General features: G+C 43.5%; 1 protein-coding gene and 1 long non-coding RNA gene across 4 annotated transcripts; one reads left to right on the top strand and one right to left on the bottom strand.

Annotated features, from left to right (window-relative positions):
• Window positions 1-423: 423 nt before the first annotated feature.
• LOC126533749 (amblin-like) lies at window positions 424-22,589 on the bottom strand. 3 transcript variants are annotated; one of them, XR_011895839.1, is made up of 7 exons: window positions 22,382-22,589; window positions 20,989-21,494; window positions 18,510-18,635; window positions 12,409-12,618; window positions 8,517-8,699; window positions 3,208-3,387; window positions 424-540 (listed from the first exon to the last, which is right to left on the bottom strand). XR_011895839.1 is itself a non-coding variant. In XM_050180936.3 (5 exons), exons 1-5 carry the CDS (start codon window positions 14,595-14,597, stop codon window positions 449-451), a joined length of 720 nt encoding a protein of 239 aa, XP_050036893.2. In that variant the 5' UTR covers window positions 14,598-14,686; the 3' UTR covers window positions 424-448. The 3 variants fall into 3 exon arrangements, 1 of the variants encoding a protein (XP_050036893.2); XR_008613047.2 differs by having other exon boundaries at window positions 20,989-21,072; window positions 22,382-22,576; XM_050180936.3 differs by lacking the exons at window positions 18,510-18,635; window positions 20,989-21,494; window positions 22,382-22,589 and adding an exon at window positions 14,543-14,686.
• Window positions 14,769-18,669, top strand: LOC140219516 (uncharacterized). Its single transcript, XR_011895840.1, has 2 exons — window positions 14,769-15,289; window positions 18,492-18,669. It is a non-coding gene; the product is annotated as an uncharacterized lncRNA (long non-coding RNA).
• Window positions 22,590-24,126: the final 1,537 nt, after the last annotated feature.

Here is a 24,126-nt window from a genome sequence, read left to right as displayed (position 1 = left end):
TCTTCCCACAGCAATACGATCAATACGTTGAGCACATATTTCGTGCATAACTTACAAGTATTAACTTACTCCACCTACTCGGTCATACAGGATAAGTAATCTTCAGATTTTTTTATACTAAATACTACACTTCCTTACTCTTTACAGCCTCAGCATGTCCTGGACTGAGTTTATATGGCAGGCTGTGTTCAAAAAAGCAGCTGAATTCATTTTCCCTATGATTTATTACTAGGGTAAACGTAGCTTTCTCATTTCTTTTCAGCTTCTTGCAGATGTTCTGTGTTTGTCTTTCCAGAAAGCACGTCTACAGCACAGTTGCTGCCATATCTTACACTGCTATGGCTTGTTCCACTACGAAATGTTGAGATATTGCCGGACTGACGCGTTGCACATCGAGTTAAAAAATGTTTTTAGAGGAAACACTTCTTCGTGCGTGAACAGATTGCTTTTATTTCCGCCCTTTTACTGGTTGTTTCTTCTGGTCAGGTTGCGGCTCCGGCTTTTCTTTGCATTGTGGACAATTCCTGGGTATTCGGGTATCTGTAGTTGATGGAATGAAAGAGTTAGTATGTCAGCGCATTCGAAAAAAAAAGACAGGAAAATACCGGTTAGGTTGCGTGCCTGAGTAAAACCGAGCGTTACCTTGTTATCACATCCACCTATTCTGACGTAGCAGTAGGAGGCAACGGAAAGAACACGTTTTTCGCGTGCCACATCGCAGGTGCTCCATTTATTTCAATTATAATAAATCGAAAGATTATGAAAACAAATAGGAAGAGACGGAGGAGGCGTTCCGACATTACCACAGCTGGATTCTTGAATTGAAGAAATTCAAGTCGCCCTCAAGAAGAAACAATAGGAGACATGGAACTTTCTTTACAGTTCTCACTGCTCGGCCATTTTGTCATGGTGGGGCTGAATCGAGGGTTAAAGGGATGCTGAGAAATAATCCCCGAACAACCGTACAGATATAGCAAATATTTTTTGTAGTAAGATACAAGATGTTGTGTTTACGACATTGATAATGGAAGCAACTCAGGCAATTTATCGCTAGCGAAAATGCTTGTTGCCTGCTAAGGTGACCTCTCAACACCTCATGCTCAAATAATGAGCACCACGTGATGATCACAGTCTAGCACATCTTACGTTCATGCACTGTTTCTGATACACTGGCGCAAATAAACGGCTACCTGACACGTGTTGCTCGAGGTAAGACACGGAAATCTTGTAATCACCTTTCCTAATGACACTGAGTTATAACACTGACACTTATACTTATGACACTTATAAACTTTGAGTTATAAGTTCTGTGAAATAGAGTCAAAAGGGATACACATTATGCCAACACATACAAAAGAAAGCTATAAATTCTAGCGAACTAACATTTCTGACATCGACTTCAATTGGGAGCTCTAAAAATTACAAACAGCGATACACTTTATGTCATCAGCGAGTCTTGGTTTTATTATACCAACACCTCGAGGCCAACTTCTTCATGTAAAATGTGAATAGCAAATGAGAGTGCGCTGAAGTTCTTTGAATTTAGATTTGAAGGGGTCTGAAATGCTAACCAGTGTACGTTACCAGAGTAGCACGCATGTTTCGTTAGGTTAGGTTTTTTAGTTAGGTTAGTTACGTGATTATTGTCTCGTCAGTGTGCTTCGTCAGACTGCTTGTTCACCGAAATGATGACAGAACCCAGGATATGGAAAGGAAGGTAAAGTGTTAAGTTTTCAAGCTCAGAGATGGCTCGAGCACATGAGTGTCGTGGGCACCATGCCAAATCTGTGTTCCGCTCGAAACAGAAAAAGCTTTACATAAGTAAGTGATGGAAATATTACCAGCCCTGCGATTAGCAGCGAGAATCTGCTTGCATGTTAGGTATATTCACACTCTCTCTTTTAGAACGTGTCACAATCCTTTTTAGGTATGACAGCTCAACACCAGCTGCTGGCCGAATTACTATAATCTTTGTGAGAGTGGCTTATCGGGCTAGTTGGTACATGATTATACTAGAAGAATGCCAGCAAACTTGAAAGTTGAAAAAATCGACAAGCAGACATAGACAAAGCGACAGGAAGGTGACTGGTTTCCTGTCGCTTTGTCTATGTCTGCTTCTCGATTATTTCTACTTACAAGCTTGCTGGCATTATCCTAGTATATAATCTTCGTATATAAAGCATGCACTCTTAATATTGAGCCTGGAATTTCATCAACTATTTTAAATACCTTAAAATATTGAAGACGATGAGCAAAACGTGAACGAGGTGAATGCAGGAACCAACGTTTCGACAAATGGACTTGTCTTCCTAAGGCCTTGAAGTCTTGAAGAAGACAGGTCCACTTGTCGAAACGTTGGCTCCTGCATTCACCTTGTTCACGTTTTGCTCATCGTCTTGAATTTCCATCTCCCGCATTCCCCGTCTTTTCTCTTAAAATATTTAAATATTTCTAATCCTTGCTTAACATAAAAGCCAACAAACACTGACACCAAAGTCAACATAGCGTAAATTACTTGCGCTTAATAAATGAAATAAAGAAACGACAAATTATTGGGAATGAAAGTGGATGAAAAAACAGCTTGCCGCAGGTGGAGAAGCATCCAACAACTTTCCCGAAGGTTCTGGGGTCGTTCCCATCCTACGGCAAGTTGTTTTTTCATCAATTTCATTCCCAATAATTTATCGTTTCTTTTTTAAACTTATTAAGCGCAAGTAATTTCCCCTATGTTGTCCTTGGTGTCAGTGTTTGTTGGCTTCTCATGACATGAATAATAAAAATCGGGCTGCTCAGTTAACCCTCTTTCTTTTCGTTTAGGCCTTCCTTGAGATTTACATGGCAATCAACGGTTGTAAGCAATGATTTCTTATGAGGAATTTGGGGGCTGGTCACTTAAGATATTGTGAAACGTCAAGAAGTTTCCGTTTTACGTGTCTTACTGTAATCTAAATGTGCATGCTGCGGATGTCGTATATATAGAGTCGTTATTTACATTCGAAGTGCACGCACGTGGTTAGCGAACTATTTGTGGTAGAAGAATATGTGATGCAACATTACCCCTATGTTACTTGAAATTAAATCACGTCGGAAACATTAAAAAATTGGCGACCCAGGAAATCTGTGATAACATCGAAAAAGTTCTAGTTTATACTGTCAACATGAGAAACTCTCGGTGATTAGGCAAATCCTGTTATATTTAACACTTACAGCTGCACCTGTCCATGCAGACCTTGTAAGATATAAATCCGTTAGCATTTTTTGCGCACCACCAGCCCTTGAAGTGATAGCAGTTGTTCTTGTTCTGGTCAAAATACCAGTAAGTGTTTAAGCCAAAACAATAGCCTGATCTCGGCTTGTCGCTGCAGACGAGTACTGGATTCTTTACTTCTGCAAATGAAAATACATGCATGAGTGACATTAGTGCAAGGTACCACAATTTCAAGAAATGAGTCAGGTGAATGAATCCCAATAATATGCTATCGCAATAAACCTGGAAAAGTATGGGCGCGCAAACTCCATATTTTTTGGTGCAGGTAACAAAACGCAATAGTTCCACTAGCTAGCAGGTCTTCAAGCTGACACACATTAGTTGACTCAGTATGGACTGCCGGGACTCTGTCTCGAGTAATGCCTCCAGCTAAGGCCACGTCGCCACCGAAAACGTTGGTAACCCTCCGGTTCATTCCCCTGGAATGGCCACGTGATCTTTGTGCATTTCGTCAGGGCGGATAAGCTTGAGGTCGAGGACCTGGTAAGCACGTACGCGCCTGTCGTTAAGCAAAATGCATCGGCTCCAGCCACTACGCTGAGAAACCTTAGGTTTTTCTATGCTGTGTTAGATACGGGACCGTTTCCTGAGACTCCTTCAAGTTCACTAGACTGCATCGAATCACGTCACAACTAATTAATGAGCCCAGAAGCACATCTACCCCGTTCCCGAGGAGCGGCACGTGCAAATGAGTTAGCATCCCCCACCTCGTGCGCCGCAGGCAGAGCTATTCACTGCTTGACTCTTCCCGAAAGTGTAGCGAGAGCCTGGCACTGCTCCAGGTAACGTGGGTCCCGAGGCAAGACGGCTGTAATGCACCGCGAAGCCCTGGCAGCAATCCCCCCATTCGCCTTTGTGAAGGCAGTTGCAGACCGGGAAGGCAATACCGCAGACAAATAATCCCTCGGACATTTGGAGTCCAAGGAGCGACCCTCTCAGCCGAATGTGACGTACACTCGCACGGGCGCCTACCATTGGCCGAAAATGACGACACCTGAGCGGGCTCGCCGATTGGCCGAAAATGACGCCACCTGAGCGGGCTCGCCGATTGGCCGAACGTGACGTGACTTCGAGACACCGAAGGGGTTAAAAGCCAGAGACCGGGAACAGCAAGAGAGCATTCCTTCATTCATCTGTTTCGAGCCTCTTGCCACGGGCCGCAGCGTCCGAGCTGCTGCCGGTCCGTAATGACTTTATGACTGTTAATTTCTTTGTACTCTCACTGTAAATAATGTAAATAAACCTCCAGTTTTCGTCTCAAAGTCCTCCTCAACCTCGGCCAACTCCCGCACCCAACGGCAAGGTCCAAATATCTGGGGGACAGCATTTGGGATCGTCCTCCAGATCCAACAACTGGATGCCAGCGGTGGGATCGACTCCAACAGGCAGCACTCCTGGCTCTTTGTCGCCAGTGGGTCTCTATTGCCACTAAGTCAATCTCGTTTGCCCCCGGCGCTTCTAAAGTGTCGCCTAGCAGTATCAAGGTGTTGTTTGCTACATGCGAGGCTGTGTATGTGTCTGAATTATATTTTCTGTTTGCTAATATGTTTCTCTTTGCGCGAGACATTGTTTATTGGGTAGATAGGAAAGTATAATTTTTTGAAGTTTAGGTGCGACATTGAGAACTCGATATATACTTTAGTAATTTTACATCGCTCCCGCAAAGCACCAGACATTCCTAAGAGCACGATGACGCAGTCCCGTGAGTCACGTGGTTGCCGTGGAATCTCGTGAATCGCAGGCGACGAGCCCGCACCTACACGGTAGTCGGAATAATTTTAAGTCGTAATGTGCACAAGACATCCACACAAGAAATATGGACGGTTAGCGGTTACTTTTATTGCGGTGTCTGGCCGCCTAGGTATCATAGCAGCATCTTGTCACTGCCCTAAAAAAACTGGAGAGCAATACAGCTCACATTTAGCCCAAATATAGCAATAATGAATTGTAGAAGACTCGGCCATAGTAACTAAACATTAGTTTATACCAAGTGCGCCCTAGAAGTTTAGTTAGAAAATAAATTTAATAAAAGTGACAAGTAAATTCGAAGCTTTAGCTTGTGGTCTCCTATCTAAAACATGGTGAATGCGAAGTTGTTGTTTTTTTCGACTACTGCTGCACTAAATTGCATTAGGTTTGTTGCATCCAAACGGAGAAGTTATGCTCTAGGGAATGTTGCAAGCATATCGATAGTTTACGCTCCTAATGTAAAATTTTTTTTTCAAAATTGCACATTTTCTGTAACCTACTATACAAGTTTACGAGGATGTAACTCTGCAACGAAAAACGATATGACAATTTCATAAATTGCCTCTAATAATGCATATAAAGTGGTGAAAATTGATGAAATATAGGTGGCTCTGAAATCTAACATTATATGTGGGTAGGACTATTGCGAAACTGCTGTAAGCATTTTAGGAAATTCCCATAAGATATACATTATATTAAAGTTATTCGCTTTGGGTGCTGTGACGGATGAATTTTTACGGAACTGCGATAGTTGTCGTTAGTGCAGAGTTACGGATATGTAAATTTCATGCTTCTATTCCTTTTTGAGACTTACTGATTTTCCTCAATTCTCGTATCAAAAGTTCTCGCCATAATTAAAATTCGAACAGTAACTGCAGCTTTACGTCCTCCCTCGATTGCAAGCAACTTTATTTAATGTAATTTGTCCAAGAAACTAATTTCCGCTTTATGCATACATTTAACTATGCGGCCATTAGGTGTATGACCTAATGTAAATCTTCCTTTTAAATGCCTTTGGTAGACTACCTTAGAGTCAGAACCGCCCGTATTTCAATTTATGAATGCTTATTTATATCTATTGGCTTCGAGGTAGGTAGGCAGGTTTCCGACTTGCACTGTGTCAAGGCTTCTCCTGAAAAAATGTATTCCAGTGCCTTACGGATGGGCCAAACCTGGACACGAGAGCAAAACACACCGGTGCTCCAACAAGTAGGCCTAAATCCCAAGCATTATTGTGTTGTACCAACGCAGGCTTACTCCTTCAGTAGTCTGGTGCATTGGGCATATTGCAAAGCGCAACCGACAGTAGCACTTGCGTCCACGGCAGTTTCCACTAGGCCACATACACGGGAATAAAACCACCAACATTACCACTACCTTTCAAGTGCATCATACGTCGCGTATCAACAAGTTGCTTATGAAAGTGAAAGCGTACCATTTGCTTGCTTAGCTCGCGGCGGCCAATGTTTTAAGTCGCACGTCAGAGAGCATGATCTAAAAATTAAAAAATTAAATTATGGGGTTTTACGTGCCAAAACCACTTTCTGATTATGAGGCACGCCGTAGTGGAGGACTCCGGAAATTTCGACCACCTGGGGTTCTTTAACGTGCACCTAAATCTAAGTACACGGGTGTTTTCGCATTTCGCCCCCATCAAAATGCGGCCGCCGTGGCCGGGATTCGATCCCGCGACCTCGTGCTCAGCAGCCTAACACCATAGCCACTGAGCAACCGCGGCGGGTAGAACATTATCTACGGAATAGGCCAACGTCCGCAACTAAACAGGTTGAAGCGCATTTTTTTTCTTCTAGAGAGCACAAACAAAATGAGTACAAATACGCATGGCGCAAGAATGGGAAAATATTGATGTTCAATGCCGACGGTGACTCTGTGGTAGAAGTGCGGCACCGGTCAAACTTTCCAACCTAAGCCTGCTCGCTGTTGGCCGTGTCTAGACGAATTTCATCCTGAAATTCTCTTCCCCAGGCACAGTAGCATGACAGCGGTGTCTATAAGACGGCTAAAATCTCTTTTTTTGATAAGCACTATCTTATCTCCTAAGCCGAATTTGGATCTAGAAAACGCCTGTCAATGGAATTAGCCCGACTTTAACAAAAACTATTCATTCTATCACACTTTGAAAACAAGAATGTCGTGCTCGGCCTTCACATCGATTTCACTAAAGTATTTTATTGCATCCATCGTTCCACATTACTTGAAAAGCTTGAAAATTATGGTATTCGGGGGCGCTGTCTAAACCTCATGAAATCTTGCCTAGATAATCGCTGTCAATATGTCCAAATAAATATTTGCCACTGAGATTTAAAACATCAGCAGAGGCACTCATAAAGGCAGTGTTGTTTGCCCGTTTTGCTTTAATAGTGAATATAAATGACCTTTTAAATATACACAGAGGTTCAAATACATAACGTACGCTGACGATGCTACCATACTGTTTACGTCACCTGAACATATTAGCCTTGCGTTGTTGAGGTGGCTGCAATCTTCGGTGAAGTTGCTTATTTCTCAAGCGACTACCTTCACACAAAATCTACTTTTGGATGCGCACATTGAATCGGTTTTAGGTAAGTTATCCCGTGTTGTTCGTATGATGGCGTGCCAGAGAGGTTTTTTTACCTTTCAATATATAGATTCTTGTTTACAATACACTCTTCCTTTCTTCATTGTATTACTGTTTATTGCTGTGGGTTAAGACGACATGTACAAGTCTTCAAAAGAATACATACACTTTAAAGAAAAGCTTGTTCGAGCACTTTTTGATCTACCATATAATTGCCAAGCTTCAGATTTATTTTTTGAAAGCTAATGTATTGCGCGCGTTTAATCTTTGCAATTACAAGTTTAGTCTGGCGTTCAAACGGGAGGTTAAAAGAAGATTGAGATTTTTCATGAGTTATATAATCTCGATAAAAACATGCATTCATACGCAACTTGTTACACCGAACATTGGTAGGTCGTCACTGCGCGGGCAAGTCATTCTATGCAAAAAATATCATGCACACTTTGAACACTTTTATACTTATTACATATTCTTGCGTTTTACATACTTACATATAACATTTATTACATATTAAAAAAATAAAGTTACGAACATATTCCGTACGAGCACTACATGAACATTTCACCAGTCCTTTCTAACGTGATGAATAAAGAGTATTATCTTGCCTTTTCTTTTCCATTTTTAACTTCTATGACTGTTTCATACGAAAATGTGTTAGTTTTGAACCTCTTGTATTCTCTATATGTGTGCTATCGCTGCCTGCTTTGTCGAGGTGGCTGCAATCTTCAGTGAAGTTGCTTATTTGTCAAGCGACTTTTACCCGCAGCCTCGTCTATCGTTGATGGAAATAAACAAGTTAGTATCATTATTAACTTTTCATAATATTGATAGTGACGTAAAACATGCCCTTGTTGGAACGTATTTTGTTTGTTTATAATACTGCTCGACGCCCAATTGTGAAAATAAGTTTGTACTTACGCAGGCACACTTCTTTGCACTTTCTTTCGCTTGCGAAATAGTTGCTGCCTGAGTCACACATGCCATGGGTGAACATCTTGCATTCCCTTTTTCTATGATCAAAGTACCATGCGTGTCTTTTTGCTTCACAGTCACCGGTAAGAGGTTTTTGCAAGCACATCGGCGGCACTTTACCTTTGGACTCTGGAAATGTGCAAGGACTGATTAGCGATATCAGCACCACTATACTTGCAGTCACAGACCTATAAACAGCAGGCAACATAAGTGCTTTCTCTCAATTGCAAAGCCCGAAGTGGTACGTGTCTGGGAAAACAGATCAATTTGGGGCACAGAATAGAGCATCAGAATACTATGTTACTTCTAAGGTGGCAGTTCATTGAAGGTGCTAAGATTAGCACAAGCGCACACAAGGTATCTGATGGTTATTATCATCACAAAGCAAGCAACGGCACATTTTTTGTTGGACATTAGGAGTGTTAACTGCATGTAAAAGTAGGATGCCTATTAGAGCCCCATTTGGCTTGCGAAACCAGGAGATGCTCGTTGAAGCATCTACATCATATTCTGGTGGTTAGTGAGAAATGTAAAAATAAATGGCTTATTAGAAGACAATGGCCATTATAACTGGAGGCACCACCCTCTTCAACTTAGTCCAGCCGCTTGCAAATGGCGGTCTTGGTGCAACGTGAGGATTTTTAACTGTCCTCTTATAGTGTTGTGGACGCCTGTGTATGCTGGGTTATAACTTTAATATTAGTGAGCGTGTTAAAGCAGTACCTATTGAGTGAATATAAGTTATCTGTTTCTCTCGCTTGCATGTATTTGATGCCTTTTTTAAGTAAGGGGACGTAGACAAGGCTAATAATTCGACCAAATTTCATTCTGGTCTGATTTTACGCCCACTGTACATGCATAATGTTACTCTGCGTGTACGCTAAGTTAGCCTCCTTCTCCAGAGCAAGTCAAATTTTACCATTGTGTCATAGTTTAACCGAATCAGCATTTTTTTGGTGCCCAGCCACAATGAACAGCACTGCCCAAGGCTTCTGTAGGAATGTGAATGAATGGGTAATGTCTTATGAGAACCCATTTTCATGTCATAAACACAATATAAAAAAAATGCAATCCGATTGCGGTTTTTGAAAAAGCATCTCTATGCGTAACGTTGATTGTCTTTGATACCACAAACATCAGCTAGATATGAAACTGTGTCTTCATGCAAATCATCCTTCGGGTTCTTCTTTTCCTACCACAGACGTGCGAAAGAAGGAATGGTGCCTGACTCTCCTTTCTAGGTACGGGCTTCGTGGACTTAGAAGCACGGTTCCACATTTAAATACATGTTGGGCCACATCAATGACCCTCACGTATTCCTAGATCATTTATTAATTGGCTCCATTCTGTTTCCGATAAACTTGCTTAATGTAGTAAAATAAAGTGAATAAATATGTACCTATCGGACTATGCTCAGTATCATGCACCGACATCAAATCCTTACAGCACAAGTCCAGCCATCCTTTGAAAGGAACCCGCCACAATAACCGGATAATCATGTAATCTATATTTTGGTCAATTACGTCTAGTAGGTATTATAATCAAGCTTTATGATCTTTAATATACCACTATCATCGTCATATTTTTGAAAGTTACGGATTTTTTGGCGAATTATACTCCGCAATTTCACATGTTGTGGTCTTTGTCATAGCTGCTTGCCCTAAAAAGTAGCTGTCGCTGTTCCAGCCGCAAGAATGGCCTGTGTCTTGGTGCCACGTACGCTTCCAGACATTAGTGTGAACAGCTGAGTCACGTGACGCAATGATGCAACACTCCGCAACACCAGCAGATGGCGTTGCCCTCCGCGGATCACGTATGGCGCTCTGCCGAACTTCCCACAGTGCATGAACGCTTTTGGACATCTACTTCGACAGGGGGCATCCGATGCAGAGACACCCAGGATCTCCCGAAGGTGGCAGTATTAGCAGAACCTATGGCCCTAGAATATCACCCCTGCCGAAGGCTCACTTTCGTAGTGAAAGGTACGCCACCATGACCCAGGGCTGGTAAAGCGTTAGGCCACGCGTAAGGAGACGCAAACTACTACGCTTTTCTTATCGTAATGCGCCATTTTGCCCTGACAGGACATGAAAACTTCGCTTACACCGATTCCCACAGTGCGTTCTGTGTGCAATTTCTTTTTATAAGAGTTGCGCAGACACAGAGGAAGGGACTAAAATAACTGAGCCAGTCCTGTGCTGTGTACTGCGGCCCACTAACTGGAGTCTTCTTTTCAGAGGACAACGGGGCAATAGGAAGTTTTCAAACTGTGAGTGCTAAAGTAATTCTTATTTCTTGGTCATAATGTGATATTTCATTTCACAATAAGCAACGTTCAAATATTGAATTTTAGTTAAATGACGCCTGTGACCAATGTGTGTTTCTAAATCCAATTCACGGACAGGTTAAACATGAACGAGAGTTCCTACTAATGGATCCAGCCAGGGTAGCTACACGGCCATTGAACGGTATGAAGAAAGGCTTACTAACATATTCAAATTAACAGTAAGCACTGTAAGTAGTTTAACTTTGTAAGTTCTTGGTCTAATGGTCCTATGTAACGCATTCTGTTAATTAACCCTCTGGGCAAAGGTGCTCTGCTAAATAAGTTAAATTTAATAGCCGAATCAATGCCCGCCATTTTAGCCTTACATACAAAGAGCTTAATGATTATATTTGTGAATTAAAAGCATCTTATTCATCTTCAATGGGGTGTTGCGTTGCGGCTAAGTCTGTCAGCGATAAAAATTCCTGAATGTTCATTAGCCTTCAAGACTTGTGAGGAGTTCCGATGTTGACTTTTCACCCGAAATTATAAGGGCCTTTTTAGACCAAGAGTCAGGAACACCTTTAAGAAGCTACAGTAAAATAGAAATAGAAGTTAGTGATGTAGTAGGCTCGTGTAGCTGGAGGGTAGCACAGTTCAAACTGGATTTACCGAAGTGATGACCACGCTCGCATTATTTTGTTAAATCACGAAGTTTGTAAAATCGGGAAAGGAATATTTCGGTCCTTGCAAATCTAAAATTGTAACGTAGCAACCCGCCAAAGATACCGCGGCATCGTATTTGCCCTTAATCAAGCCATCTGTTGCATAACCTATGAAACAACGAAAGGAACCACCACCGTCCCTACGGTGGTCCTTGCACAGTTCCGTGCACGGACGGGGCGTGCAGCCTCGTCAAAGTAAAGGTGGGACCGTCACTAGGGCACTTAAATGTTTTCACGCGTTAGCTTAAGAGGGCACGCTCGAAGGAAAACCCATATAGGTTAAAATTAGAATGAGATCACCGCTTCTCGAGTTTGGCAAATGTAGTTTGGCAAATGTAGTTTGGCAAATGTAGCTTCATCACTTCGGGTTGATGACAACCTTCAACCCTAGGTGTACCTGCCGGCAAATGTAAATTTCTTCGTTAGATCGGGTACTTCGTGAAATCAGGTTTCATTAGATTGAGTTTTAACTCTATTAGTGCTAAGCCGCTTGCCGAAGAGGCACAGAAACAGGGCTTTTTTCTTCTCCAACTCCGACCAGACACTGCTTTGGGCAAAAACACTGCTTTGGGCTTTTCAAAATTTCATTTTCAAATTATATCGATACAACTGTTTCCAACTATCTACAAGCATGTGGCCATATTGCAAGGGGCATAATTTATTAACACCAGGGTAGGCAATTATGAAGATTGAATGTGCCTCTCGCACCAAAGTCTAAACCACATCAGCAGAAATATTGATGCTTCATATATTTAATGGGTATGGGACATTTTACCGTCCTAACTGCCTTAAGAAATTCAAGCTTAACATTGTCGCATCTGGCACGCTGCTGTGAAATTTTACTCACGTGCGCACGTGGCCATGCACTTCTTTTCTGATGGAAACCTATTAGGTCCTCCACCACACGCGCCCATGGAGAACATGTTGCATCGGTTGTGCTTCGGCTCATAATACCAGGACTGATTTAATGGCTGACAGAGGCCTAAGACCGGTGGCTTCATGCACATAGGTGGTGGTTGTTTTGGCGGCTGTTTTGGTGGTGGTCCTCCTGGAGCAGCTGTAAAACAGAATTTACGTAGTAGCGTCAGTGACCACGTGAATTGGAAGAAACAGTACAACTGCCTGCAGTAGTAAGCAGTGACCGGAAGGACATTTATGGTGATTCATAGAGTCATTCAGTTTTCGCTGGGCTTCTACGACATAATTTTTTTCACGGAAGATGTATAGTGGAACGCTATAGCAAAAGAGGTACACGGGATAAAAAGTGATCCTCCTTTAAAGCCATAACGATACTGCTGAGCCCTGTTGTTCATGTGCCTCCAGTGGCGAGAGCGCTGCCTCCTTCCGCAAAGTTCGAATCAATATATTCCAATGTACCTTTAATTTATGTCCTCGGTGCATTAATAACGGAACGAAATTTAGGTGCAGTGTGCTCGCTGCGCCCACCACTAGCTCAATGAGAACGGTCTCTGTCACACGAACGTTGTGAGATGATAAATAAGTGCACGACGCTGGCTTTGTCTATCCAACGCAAGGGCATGGCAGGATGGAACGTGCTAATTCCAGACAGCCAATGCAGGAATTACTCTTCGAAGCAGGCATTGGTCTTCCAGAACTTTTATCTTAATGTTTATCCGAACCCGGACTACGTTGCCTCCAGTAGGTGTGCGCAGCCCTCAACATCCGCGGCCCTGTTGCAGCATTGACGTTTCAGTCTTCGCTATGTCGCACTTATCAATGTGTCACAATAGTTTTCATGCAGAGTGCTCAAAGGCTGAGACGGGATACTCGGACCTGACGACGGCCGGCCCTTTTGCCCACCGGTGAACGATGCATGATCGCCGAGGGAGCCGAATGAAGTCATATTCCACTTAAAAGTCACTCGATTTGATTTGCTACACAGATGCATCAAATGGGTGTCCCAAAGGCCCACCGGTGGTGCAAGAAACGTCCTGGCTGCCACGCTCTCCGAGAATCGCGTTTCAACCGCTCTGCACTGTGCAATGTGCAAGCAAGAACGTGTAACACGGGCCTAATTATACTATTGCATCTTGTGGAAAACCGCGCAAGAAACAAGTACTGAGACGCACGCCAGTTAGCACTTCGAGGGCTTCGAGCAGCCAGTCGCGCGGCAATTTTGCGTGCATCCGCGGATTTCTTTCATGCTCGGAAAAGCACTCCTATGTAGCATGTATTGAGCAACAGAAAGTTGTAGCAGGAGTTTTTCGTTTCACTACAATTTTCTCATTGACACTCTTAACCTAGTTACAACATTTGCGAAGTCGATTTATTAATTAAGACTATCGAATCAGGCGGAAGGAAAAAGATAGCTTGAATATCTCCAAGCGACGGCAAACAATATTGTCTTTGTTCTGTCCAGCTACGTTGCATTCGCCTATTCTTAAACTCTGGGAGAAGTTAGCAGGGACACCCTGTATAATATATGCGACAACGATAGCCAAGGTGAGAGCATATCCGGGATACGGCAGCACACTTTCAGCTTTTATGTCAGGAGCAGCGTTCTGCCATTTTTTTTTTTGTGGCAGGCGAAGAGATAAATATCTGTCAGATTTGCCAGTACAAGCTCATGGTGTGACTGAGAAATCACGTCGGGAAACATAACATGCAAAATTTTGGTGCTTTTACTCTAATTCGAATTTCTTACGCGTTCTTTTTCTTACTCCAATTCAAAGCTGTCCAAAATAATTTCTGCTTACTTGAGTGCCCAGCTAATACTGATACTAATTAGGCATGCTCATTCCGTGCTTCAAAAGCTGACTACAATGATGGACCCTTATTACGACACCGAGCTGGATGATGTTATGCGGGCCTTTTTACTTAGTCTTACTGCGAACATTAAGCAACATTATACTGCATGAGAAAATTATCCGCTAACAAAGCTTTATCTGTATACACACAAAATTTAACCCTGGCATTGGGGAGTTCTGGAGTGGTTAAGGTTGATAAACGTAATTACCTACCATGGATATAGGTCACCGTTATGAGAAGAATGACGGAGCTGCTTAGAAGCGCCATTACTGGGTGTCTCACACTCAAAAGTGTACCGCTCTTCCAGACATATATTTACGTTTCGTCAAGCATATCTACGGCTATTGTTCGCCTAGGTTATATTCTACGATAACCTTGCAGCCGTTCAAGAAAGCCATGTTCAATCCCCGAACAAAGGGGGTGACAGATCTAATGGCACTTTTCCTAGCAAGTTTCAATGCGTAAGGGCGGATGTCGCCAGGGGCTGAAATGTATTCGGTCATTCAATGTATTCAGTCGTTTTCTCAACGCTTCTGACACTCCTTGGGTAGGGCATTTATTCACGTGCATTGTGAGTGAGGTTCACTGTTTCAGCAACAAAGACAAAAATTCAGTGCAGAATGACCGACAGACGCGCAAGTTTAGTGTGCAGTCATAGCTATGCAGAAAACACTTTTTGTCAGTCCTGGCGCATGAATACGTGAATCTGTCATGCGAGAAAAGCATAAGATTGATTCGCAGAAATAAAAAAGAAGCACTGATACAACCGGGGTGGATGTTGCAATTCTGACACAGTGGTAGGTGAAGCAGAGGAATACGTTTCTTTTTCTTGCATAAACGCAATAAAGTCGGTACCACCTAGACAGAAACCTTGGAACTGCGCTGGGCTGTACTGGAGCCGCATCACTTGTAGATTATTTAAGTGTGCCCTTTTTCAGACACTGAAGTCGCCTTGCATTGTAGGTATACCAACTTCGTCCATCTTCGCGAAGTTTCGATTCCGCGGCTTTGTCTCCGTAGTAACTTGAGCTGTAATTACATATTGTTAACGGTTACGAAACGATCTTCGCATTACACTACCCGGAGTGCTGCACTGTTTCGTATGAACTTCGGCTAAGCATAGCTGCTGCTAGCTTCTTGCTACATAGGAAAAGCAACAGCCGTCCGCGTTTAGCTATCTCTGACAGCCTTTGGCGGGAACAGATTACGCCTTTAACCTGCTTTATCGAGCGATCTACACTGCTCTCCTGCAATGCTCGCCTCCACCTTCCTTTTCCTCGCTCTCTTTCTTCCCTATTGTCAGCAATAAATTCGCGCGCCAACATATGAGTAAAGAAAGGAATAAAAAAAAAAGGGGGGCACACCATTACTACCTGCCAGTTTTGCTATACATATAAGTCACCAAATGTCACTGCAATTGAGTTAAACACGGGCCAACCCAGCGTATAAAGATGGGAAAAGGCTGTAAACTGATTGCGATCCGGATGTCTCGTGATGCGAGACAATAGAGGTGTCGCGACCCGCCGTGGGTGATTAGCGGCCATGGTGTGTATGGCGTTGCTAAGCACGACGTCGCAGGATCAAATCCTGGCCGCAGCGGCCGCAATTTCAATGGGGTAGAACTGCAAAAACGACCGTATCCCCTGCATTAGGGGCGCCTTAAAGGTCCCTAGGTGGCCAAAATTATTCCCGAGCCCCCCACTACGGCGTGCCTCATAATCAGATCACGGTTTCGGCCCGTAAAACCCCTAACACTCGTTCTATATAGGAACCACGAGGCGCAGCTCTCGCTATTGCTTGTCGTTACCGTGGAGGACACCTATCTGTGGCTCCTAGAAGGTTACACAAGTAGTACATAAGATGGATCACTTTACCAGGAGATTCACAATATTATCTTACATTACTCCATGAATTTTACAGCTAGTGTGCTTATTAGTGCTTTTTCTGTTCTTCCTTTTTTACATCAGCAGAAACGTTGTGTTTAAAGAGTTATCTGTCTCGTATTACAGAAAAAGTTCTGTTTTCTGTATTAAATGTTACTGTTATTTTATAATACATTCTGTTTTATTTTCCAAAAAAATGTATCTTTAAAGCAATTATCCACTTTGAGGCACAGCAAATCTTTTGTTTTCTGTTAATATGTTACTATTACTTCACTTTCTTTTTTCTTTGCACTGCGCAGAAATTTGATGTGTAGAGCCAATTTTCTATCGTGATGAATAATAGGCGAACCAGGACTGTCGCAGAAGCCAACCCTTGCAAAGGGCATTCCTTTTCGTGTGGACAATCACCGCCCTCACGAAGAAAATTTTCTTTGGCGAAATGTTGACTGTAGCCGATAGTACTTGTTCGATCACTGTTCGATCATATCTAGCCTCCATATTCATGTGAACTTCTGTCCTCTTTGAGTTTTCTATCGCGCGTCACATAATAAATATAATATAATAAATAGCATCGAAATATGCAGCTGGTCTCAAAACGAAAATGAGGCTCTATGGTCAAAGCTGAATATATTCAACTGTAGCGCAAAAAGACAAAGGTTACACATAGGGCTCGTGTGTGCCTCTGGTTTTAGTTACCGAGTTTTCTTGCGCTGCTGTTAAACAGGGTGAACACTTTTTCTCTCAGTGGCTGTAAGAAATAAATTTTAATTTAGGACATTGTGGAAAAAAATGCATTTTTATCCCATTTTGCATCAAATTATCACTGCGTATACATACAACTATTAAAACAGTAATAATTGTAGAACTGCTCATGCGCACTAGGTTCAGAAAACAAGCAGTATCGATTTTCCTCCAGGTGTTACAAAAGCCTAAAAGTCAATTTACCAGGCTAAAAATAAGCTTCCGCTTGCCATGGATCCCACGCGTACGTAAAGAAGGAAGAATAGCGGAAAGTACATGTCCTTTATAACCAAGGCAAGCGAAGTAAACAAATACGTAGACCTTTGTGTATAATGGGCACTGATGGCCAATTTACGAAACACCCCCGACCTTGTCAAGGAATTTGTTTTGAATTAGTCACAGCATGTATACATGCACAAAGTTGCGACGCACAATAGCACCTAGATAGGTGTGCAGTGTGTGTGAGGCATCATGGTAGGTGGGCACTAGGTATTATGTAACAGTTTCTAGACATTGTGAAGTGCACGTTGAAGAGCCGGGCGTGTTTTCGAAACACAGATGCAATCGAATGCTTTTTTGATGTAAAAAGGAACTGTTGTGGAAAGCCGGATATTGGTTAAGCCATCGGAGCTAACCGGCAAAACAGCAAAACTGTTTTCACCGGGAAATATCGCAACCTAATTTCACTCTAACGTTCGCGTTTTTTTCTATGAACGAATTCTGGGGTGTTACGCGCCCGAATCACGATTTTATTATGAGATGCGTCCCTAGTGGGGGACTACGGAATAATTTTAATCCCCAGCGGATCTTTAACTTGTCCCAAATACACGGGGCAGAAATGGGCATGGGCAGGAGATGTAATGAGGAGGGGAGATAACCGATGGTAATTAAGGGTCACGGACTGGATTCCGAGGGAAGGGAAGCGTAGCAGGGGGCGGCAGAAAGTAAGGTGGGCGGATGAGATTAAGAAGTTTGCAGGGACGACATGGCCACAATTTGTACATCAACGGGGTAGTTGCAGAAGTATGGGAGAGGCCTTTGCCTTGCAGTGGGCGTAACCAGGTTGATGATGATGATGATGAAAGCACGGGACACGGACATTTTTGCAATTTGCTGCCATCAAAATATAGCCGCAGCGACCGGGATTCAACCCCGCAAAACTTCATGCTTAACAGCGCAACACAATATCGCTTAGCCAGCGCGGCGGGTGTGTTTCTTTTTTCTCTATAAACAAAAGAACCAGATATCTTATAGAGCCATACACGACATACAACAGCTGCAGCGCTAACGCTCTGGTAAATCATCCTACAAAAAAAAAAGCCAGGCTAAAGTTTGTTTCATACGAAATGGAAAAGTGTTTTATTTCAAAGCAAGAAAAACTGGGGGCTAAGTAAGCCACATGAAAACAAAACAGAAATATCGAACTTCTTACTACAGTGCAAGAGAACCAGCTTATATATCAAACCATAATGGTGCTGAAAAAAAAAGAAGCTCAAAGTCGCCTCATCATTATGTTATCGAAGATTTTTGATTTCAGACTCCATCGTCAAGTCACCTGATTATGGAGGGCCCATTTGGTGCAAGGTCGTCCAAGGGCGCTGGACCTTGGTTCCTCTCTCAGGGCGTGATGCTGCGGCTGACCTTGAAAACAGTGGTGCCCGCGCTTTCTGTATTCTTCGAACTAAATAAAGTGGCAGTTTCGGCCGAAAGTTGAAGCATCAATTGCGATAGCAACTTAGTAGACAGCTATACGAGGTGACGATAGTAGTTTTACGTGCAGTATACACTTGGAAACGTTCGCTTGCTAACTGAGTTAACAAGTATGGTGTTAGCACGACCCAGCAAACATGAACGCATGACACCCGATGAGAGCGGACACTCGCTGTCACAATGGTGGTGTGTGCAAGCGCAGCAGCAGAAGCCGTGAGGGAAGTGACCTTCACGCCATCTATCGGTTAAATGCAAGAGCGGTGAGAACACAGCGCGCATGAAGGCATGAGCCGTCTGTAGATCCTTTTCAGTGTATGGTTCGCGGAACCGGTCGCGGCCATGCAAAGTACGCACTGGTTGGAGGAGTCGAAGCCGCCTCCCTCCGTCCCTCCCTGCAACACTGATCCCCGCTTGGCCTTAAATAAAGTTTCTTCCTCCTCCTCCTCCTCCCCCGCTTTCCTCCATATATCACGCCCGAGATTTAGCCGCGATCGTCAGTTCCGGTTTCGCCTAGTCGCGATATGCGCAGCTGCTGCCGGAGCACAACACCCCCTCCCGCTCTCTCTGCCCCCACCCCACGGCCTTTCGTGCGACGGAAGACGGCGCGTTCGCACTCCTTTTTGTTCCTTCGTGAGCGCCACATTGAGTCGCCGATCGTCGGCTTCCCTCGCGTGCTTTCACTCGCGCATACAGCATACGCCGCGCGACAACTGTGTTACCACCTTGCATTTTACAAGGAACATCACCGCGACGCCGACGGCGATGGCTAAAATGCGCCTGGGGTGGAAATGCTTTCGTTAGAAAAGACAAAAACCACGGTATATACTCTGCATAAACGTGAAGTTGTTTCTTTAATACAACTGAAATATAATACTGAAAGGGAAGTGAAAGGTGTGAAAGGAAAGTGGTGCGAACGCCCTCGGCAGATAGCTTAAACGTGCTATCGTATTCACTCTTTGAATGAAGGAGCCCGCAGAGTCTCGCACAAGGTCTATTTCTGCATAGACGCAAGTGCTACCAGTGAGTTTTGTGTACCGCCTCTACTATCAGCACTGAAAATGCCGCCCAGGAGCACAGGGCATGAAAGACAAGACTATATTCAACGTGAACCTCCTGTAATTCGAACTCCCGTGTATTGTCTGCTCTACGTGTTGCCTACAGTAACGTTCAAAATCAGAAAGGGGGAAAAAGTATGGAAGTTACTTCAGTACCAGATATTTACAACATTTATTATTCAAAACACCGACGCTATCCTTCCAGTGCACCGCACGTACGTTGCAAACAAATCACACGTCAGCTGTTTTCGTGACAATGTCAAGCAGCATGGCATAAGGTAATAAATAATACCTATAACTTAAAGTACTGAATGCATTACGTTGACTGTATAGTATTAGTTACGTGAAGCAATGACACATGCTGTCTTTTTAGTTTTCTTTACTAAATGTATTGCTACAGCTCACTTTGCGCAAATTTTGAACATTTGTTTTTTTTTATTTTTGCAGTCCATCATTCATGCGTAAAGTTATTCTTTGCCAGACTCGGGAAATGAGGCTAGCAGATGACATTCGAGCGATTCTTTGTGGCCACGAGCTTTATTATAGCCTATCTTCGCGGCTCAGGTGCTACCACTTTGTGGGCTGTGCTTTTAAAATGCGCATATAGTAGACTAAGCCACGCAGTCAGGTGTTTCCGCTAACCATTTTCTTAATGAAGCGACATAGTCAGTGGCCAGGCAAAGTAATTTCCGTACAGTAACGCACTAAAACACTCGCACCGCAGCTAACGAAGCAACAAAATCAATAGCGGAAGCCATGCGCCCTCCTATGCAGCGGGTTCATATACCAGCATCAAAGCAAATTAAGTATTAGACAAAACGCAAAAAAAGAACACTACTCGCAATTTACGGTAACTTCGATAATCTAAACAATTGATCGTAGCTAGGAACAAATGGCACTGGATGAGCTTTGTTCAGAACTCACGCATGCTTTCCTTATTACCTTTCTCTTAGCAACAGTAAAAACAAGTGCATTCCGAGAAGACTAGAACAGACAATAACACATTTGTTAAGCCCTCTGGTTAGACATTGCGTGTGCTATAATATTAAACCAAACTAAATTTAATAGCCAAATCCCACGTTACTTCCCAAAGCGCAACGTTCGCTGAAATGTTGGAACACATAGTTGCTAAATTTTGCCACGGCCCACCTGAATTTTCTTTGCGGGCCTCATGTCAGTCCCATTCTATGTCGTGAAGACGCGGAAAATAATAAGCATAAGGGTACGCTTTGCATTCCTTGCAATGTACTTGGAAAGAAGACCACTCACCTCTAATGATTGCCGAAAGAAGAAGCGGAATGGTGCCTACATGCGCTGACTCGAAGAGTAGCCATCTTGTTTATGGCAAGGAGCCTCAAAGCAGTACAGCAAACAGCGTGTCGGGCGAGGTATATGCAATGGCGGCGTGTACGGAAAAGAACTCTGTTAAATTTTATTTTGTACATCTTATGCAGTTAGAATCACTTAGAACGGTTATATTGTAGTTTTGATTCTATTTATAGACTGTAAATGAAGAAGAACCGAAAACTTCAGTTTTTTTCTTTGAACAGACTTCGGTTATAGAGCAGTCACAGAAAATTTATTTCACAGTATAACAAATTTCTGTAAATTTTCTTTCAATTAGCAGCTTCTTTTTTACAGGGTACGCTTGCGCGTAACCCGCGTTCTCGAATTGAAATGTCACTGCAGCTTTCTTGTCTGCTTTGTCGCATGAATACTCGAATTAGTCATGGTGTAGGAGCACATGATTTTTTCGCAGACAACGATGCTTTTTCCTGAAAAGAAGAGATCAAAGAAATCTCTAGTTTTCTGGAGGGAAACAGTTACCGCAGTTGTAACATATGTTCAAACAAAAGAGCGAAACCACCGCCATTCAATATGCTGGTTCCATGCACACCTGGGAAACATCGAGAAGGCCTCCCTGAATCTCAAAGAGATGGCCCATAGTAGCGCGCGAGAACTAACTTTCCGCAGCGCCGCCCTCACGGGTCCGGACCATCTCCGAGACAACAGGGACGCCCCACTAACATACAACGAGCTCACTAAAGACTTCTACCTGAGCGGAAGAGAATTTGCCATGTCACATCTCACGCTCAAGAGACCACAAGCACTCACTTTGAGACTACTTCAAGCCAATACATTCCCGACACTCAAACGCCTACACTACTACATGGCGGACCAATTCCCCTGCACGCAGTGCGAGAACTGTTGTGAATCGCTTAACCCCAAAGATATGCACTGGCCGTGCGACCGAGCCACCAATGCCGATTACACTCAGGACCTGGCTAGGTTCGAGGCTGCCATTCGCATTGCCGGATCTTGTTGAACAGCTTTGCGCAGTCCAGCAAGCCCACGACTCGTCCACGAAGCTCAGTCTTCCGGTCGCGACGTGGGATTAGCCCTCCTATGGGTCACGCCATAGCCTTGCAGGACCCAATAAAGTTTTCCATCCATCCATAGAACATGTCTCATGGGCAGTGCGAATGACACAGGGGTTCTTGATAATGAAGTGTTTTATAACATGGAAATGATTTCGTTTGCTTTATTGCCGCGGCATAATGCTAAGTCTCGGGGTTCTGCTCTCCTTCCAGTTGGGCAGCGCGGACCTCAGGTGCCTGAGCTGCATGATGACCACGAGCTACTTCGGCGCGTTTACTTATACTCGAACTCGACTTGGGTGACAAGTTTCTTGGGATGAGGCATCAAGGCGAGAAACAGCCCTGTAAGATGACGAGGAGACTCTATACGCAGCTGCCAGGGCTCTGCTACGACTTAGCGGGGAAGGTTGGGCATGTTGGTGATTCATTGGAAAAAGGACACAGCGCAAAGAAGACAAGGGCACGAGAGAGTGACAGGCATACAGCGTTCTGTGCGTGGCGCTCTCTCGTGTCCTTGTCCTTCTTGTGCAGTGTCTTTTTTCCACTGCTAAGGTTCGTCTTTGTGACAAAGATTTCAGGTCAAGTGGCCAGAGCAGCGACGATAACAGCAGTTCCAGCGCTTGTGCTTTATGCGCAATAGTGGTCTGCTTTCATAAGAAGAAGCGCTATTTTGCTATGACAGCGATTGCGAGCGGTAGAATAGGCTTTATGTTTCGGTCTATTCGTCCGTGTTTGCGCATCAGTTGCACCTGCTGGCCGCTGAAGCAATTTGTCATGCGCTGCTTGGAATCGCAAAGAATTTCTGCAGCTGCGAAAAAAAAAAGGTATCACGGAAGGCAGCGGATAAACACACGTGCAGTGTTTTTGAGGCGCTTGGTGGATGGTTCCAGATGTCCAGCACATTTACGCTTATATCAGGATCAATACTGGCACTTTGCAAGACAAGCGTACATTTTTATTGTAAATATTTTAGCACGTGACTTCACTGACCATCAAATAATAATGTTACTATCAAATGGTTAGCAAATAGTATTCACTTGTTCTTAACGGCTAACTATAAAGCTTGTAGCGGATGTTTACCGATGTAAGACAGCCATGGTTCGCCCTGGAGAACATTACCGACATTGCAAACGTTCGCCAGAGAAGCTTTTGGCAGCCTAGGTAGCTGAGGTTACCGTAGACGGCATAGACAGAGTGATAACAAAATGTTTTGATCCTCTTAGTTATTTCTGCAGCTCTACCGGCCAATTTCCAAATTTAGAGACCTAAACAAAATGCATGTGTGCGATAATCGTCGCAATTATTTCGCATCCATACTCACTTAAAAATGCAATTCCTCGGTTTTACGAGCCAGAACCACAACCTGATGTTCAGGCACGTCGTATAGGGAAACTTCGAATTATTTTTGGGCCTCTGGGGTTCTTTACCGTCCACGTGAACATAAATATAGCCGCGAAATGTGGCCGCCATGGCATATAGTAATTGCGGTAGTACAATGTGAGCATACCGTAAGCCCTAGGCTCTTGCCTAAAAGGAATGGTAGCACCATTAATTGGCACTTAAGGACAGGAAAACGTAAGAAAGAACCGCACTGCATATAAAAATACTCCTAAACACCTTCCCTTAGTCTTGTAACTGTGGAATATGGAGTTTTGTGGAAATTTTGGAGATAAGTACCTTACTCCTCCTATGATGCATATTAAAATGCTATGAAAAGTTTTAGAAAAGTGCAGTTCGTTCTTGCGCTTTATGATACTCAATAAATGAACGAAACCACTAGTCTAAAATATTTGTAAATGAAGTAAGTGGAACAAGAGTATTGAAGTTTCATACACATTCACACTATAGCAACGTCTCCATATTTCTAGATCGCTACGTTGTTGGAGTCTACCATTTTCTGCGAAATAATCTAGTGTGGCAGTTGTATTTCAATCAGTGTGGAGCAGAATGCGAGGCACGTGCGGAGAGGTAGGCGAACTAAGGACCTTCCTGCATCTTCGTGGCTGCAATCTTGGCATGGTTTTGAAGT

Source organism: Dermacentor andersoni, chromosome 7 (genome assembly GCF_023375885.2).
Source record: "Dermacentor andersoni chromosome 7, qqDerAnde1_hic_scaffold, whole genome shotgun sequence".
NCBI lineage: Eukaryota > Metazoa > Arthropoda > Arachnida > Ixodida > Ixodidae > Dermacentor > Dermacentor andersoni.
The sequence above is the reverse complement of the archived record's forward strand: the minus strand, read 5'-3'. Positions and strand labels throughout refer to the sequence as shown.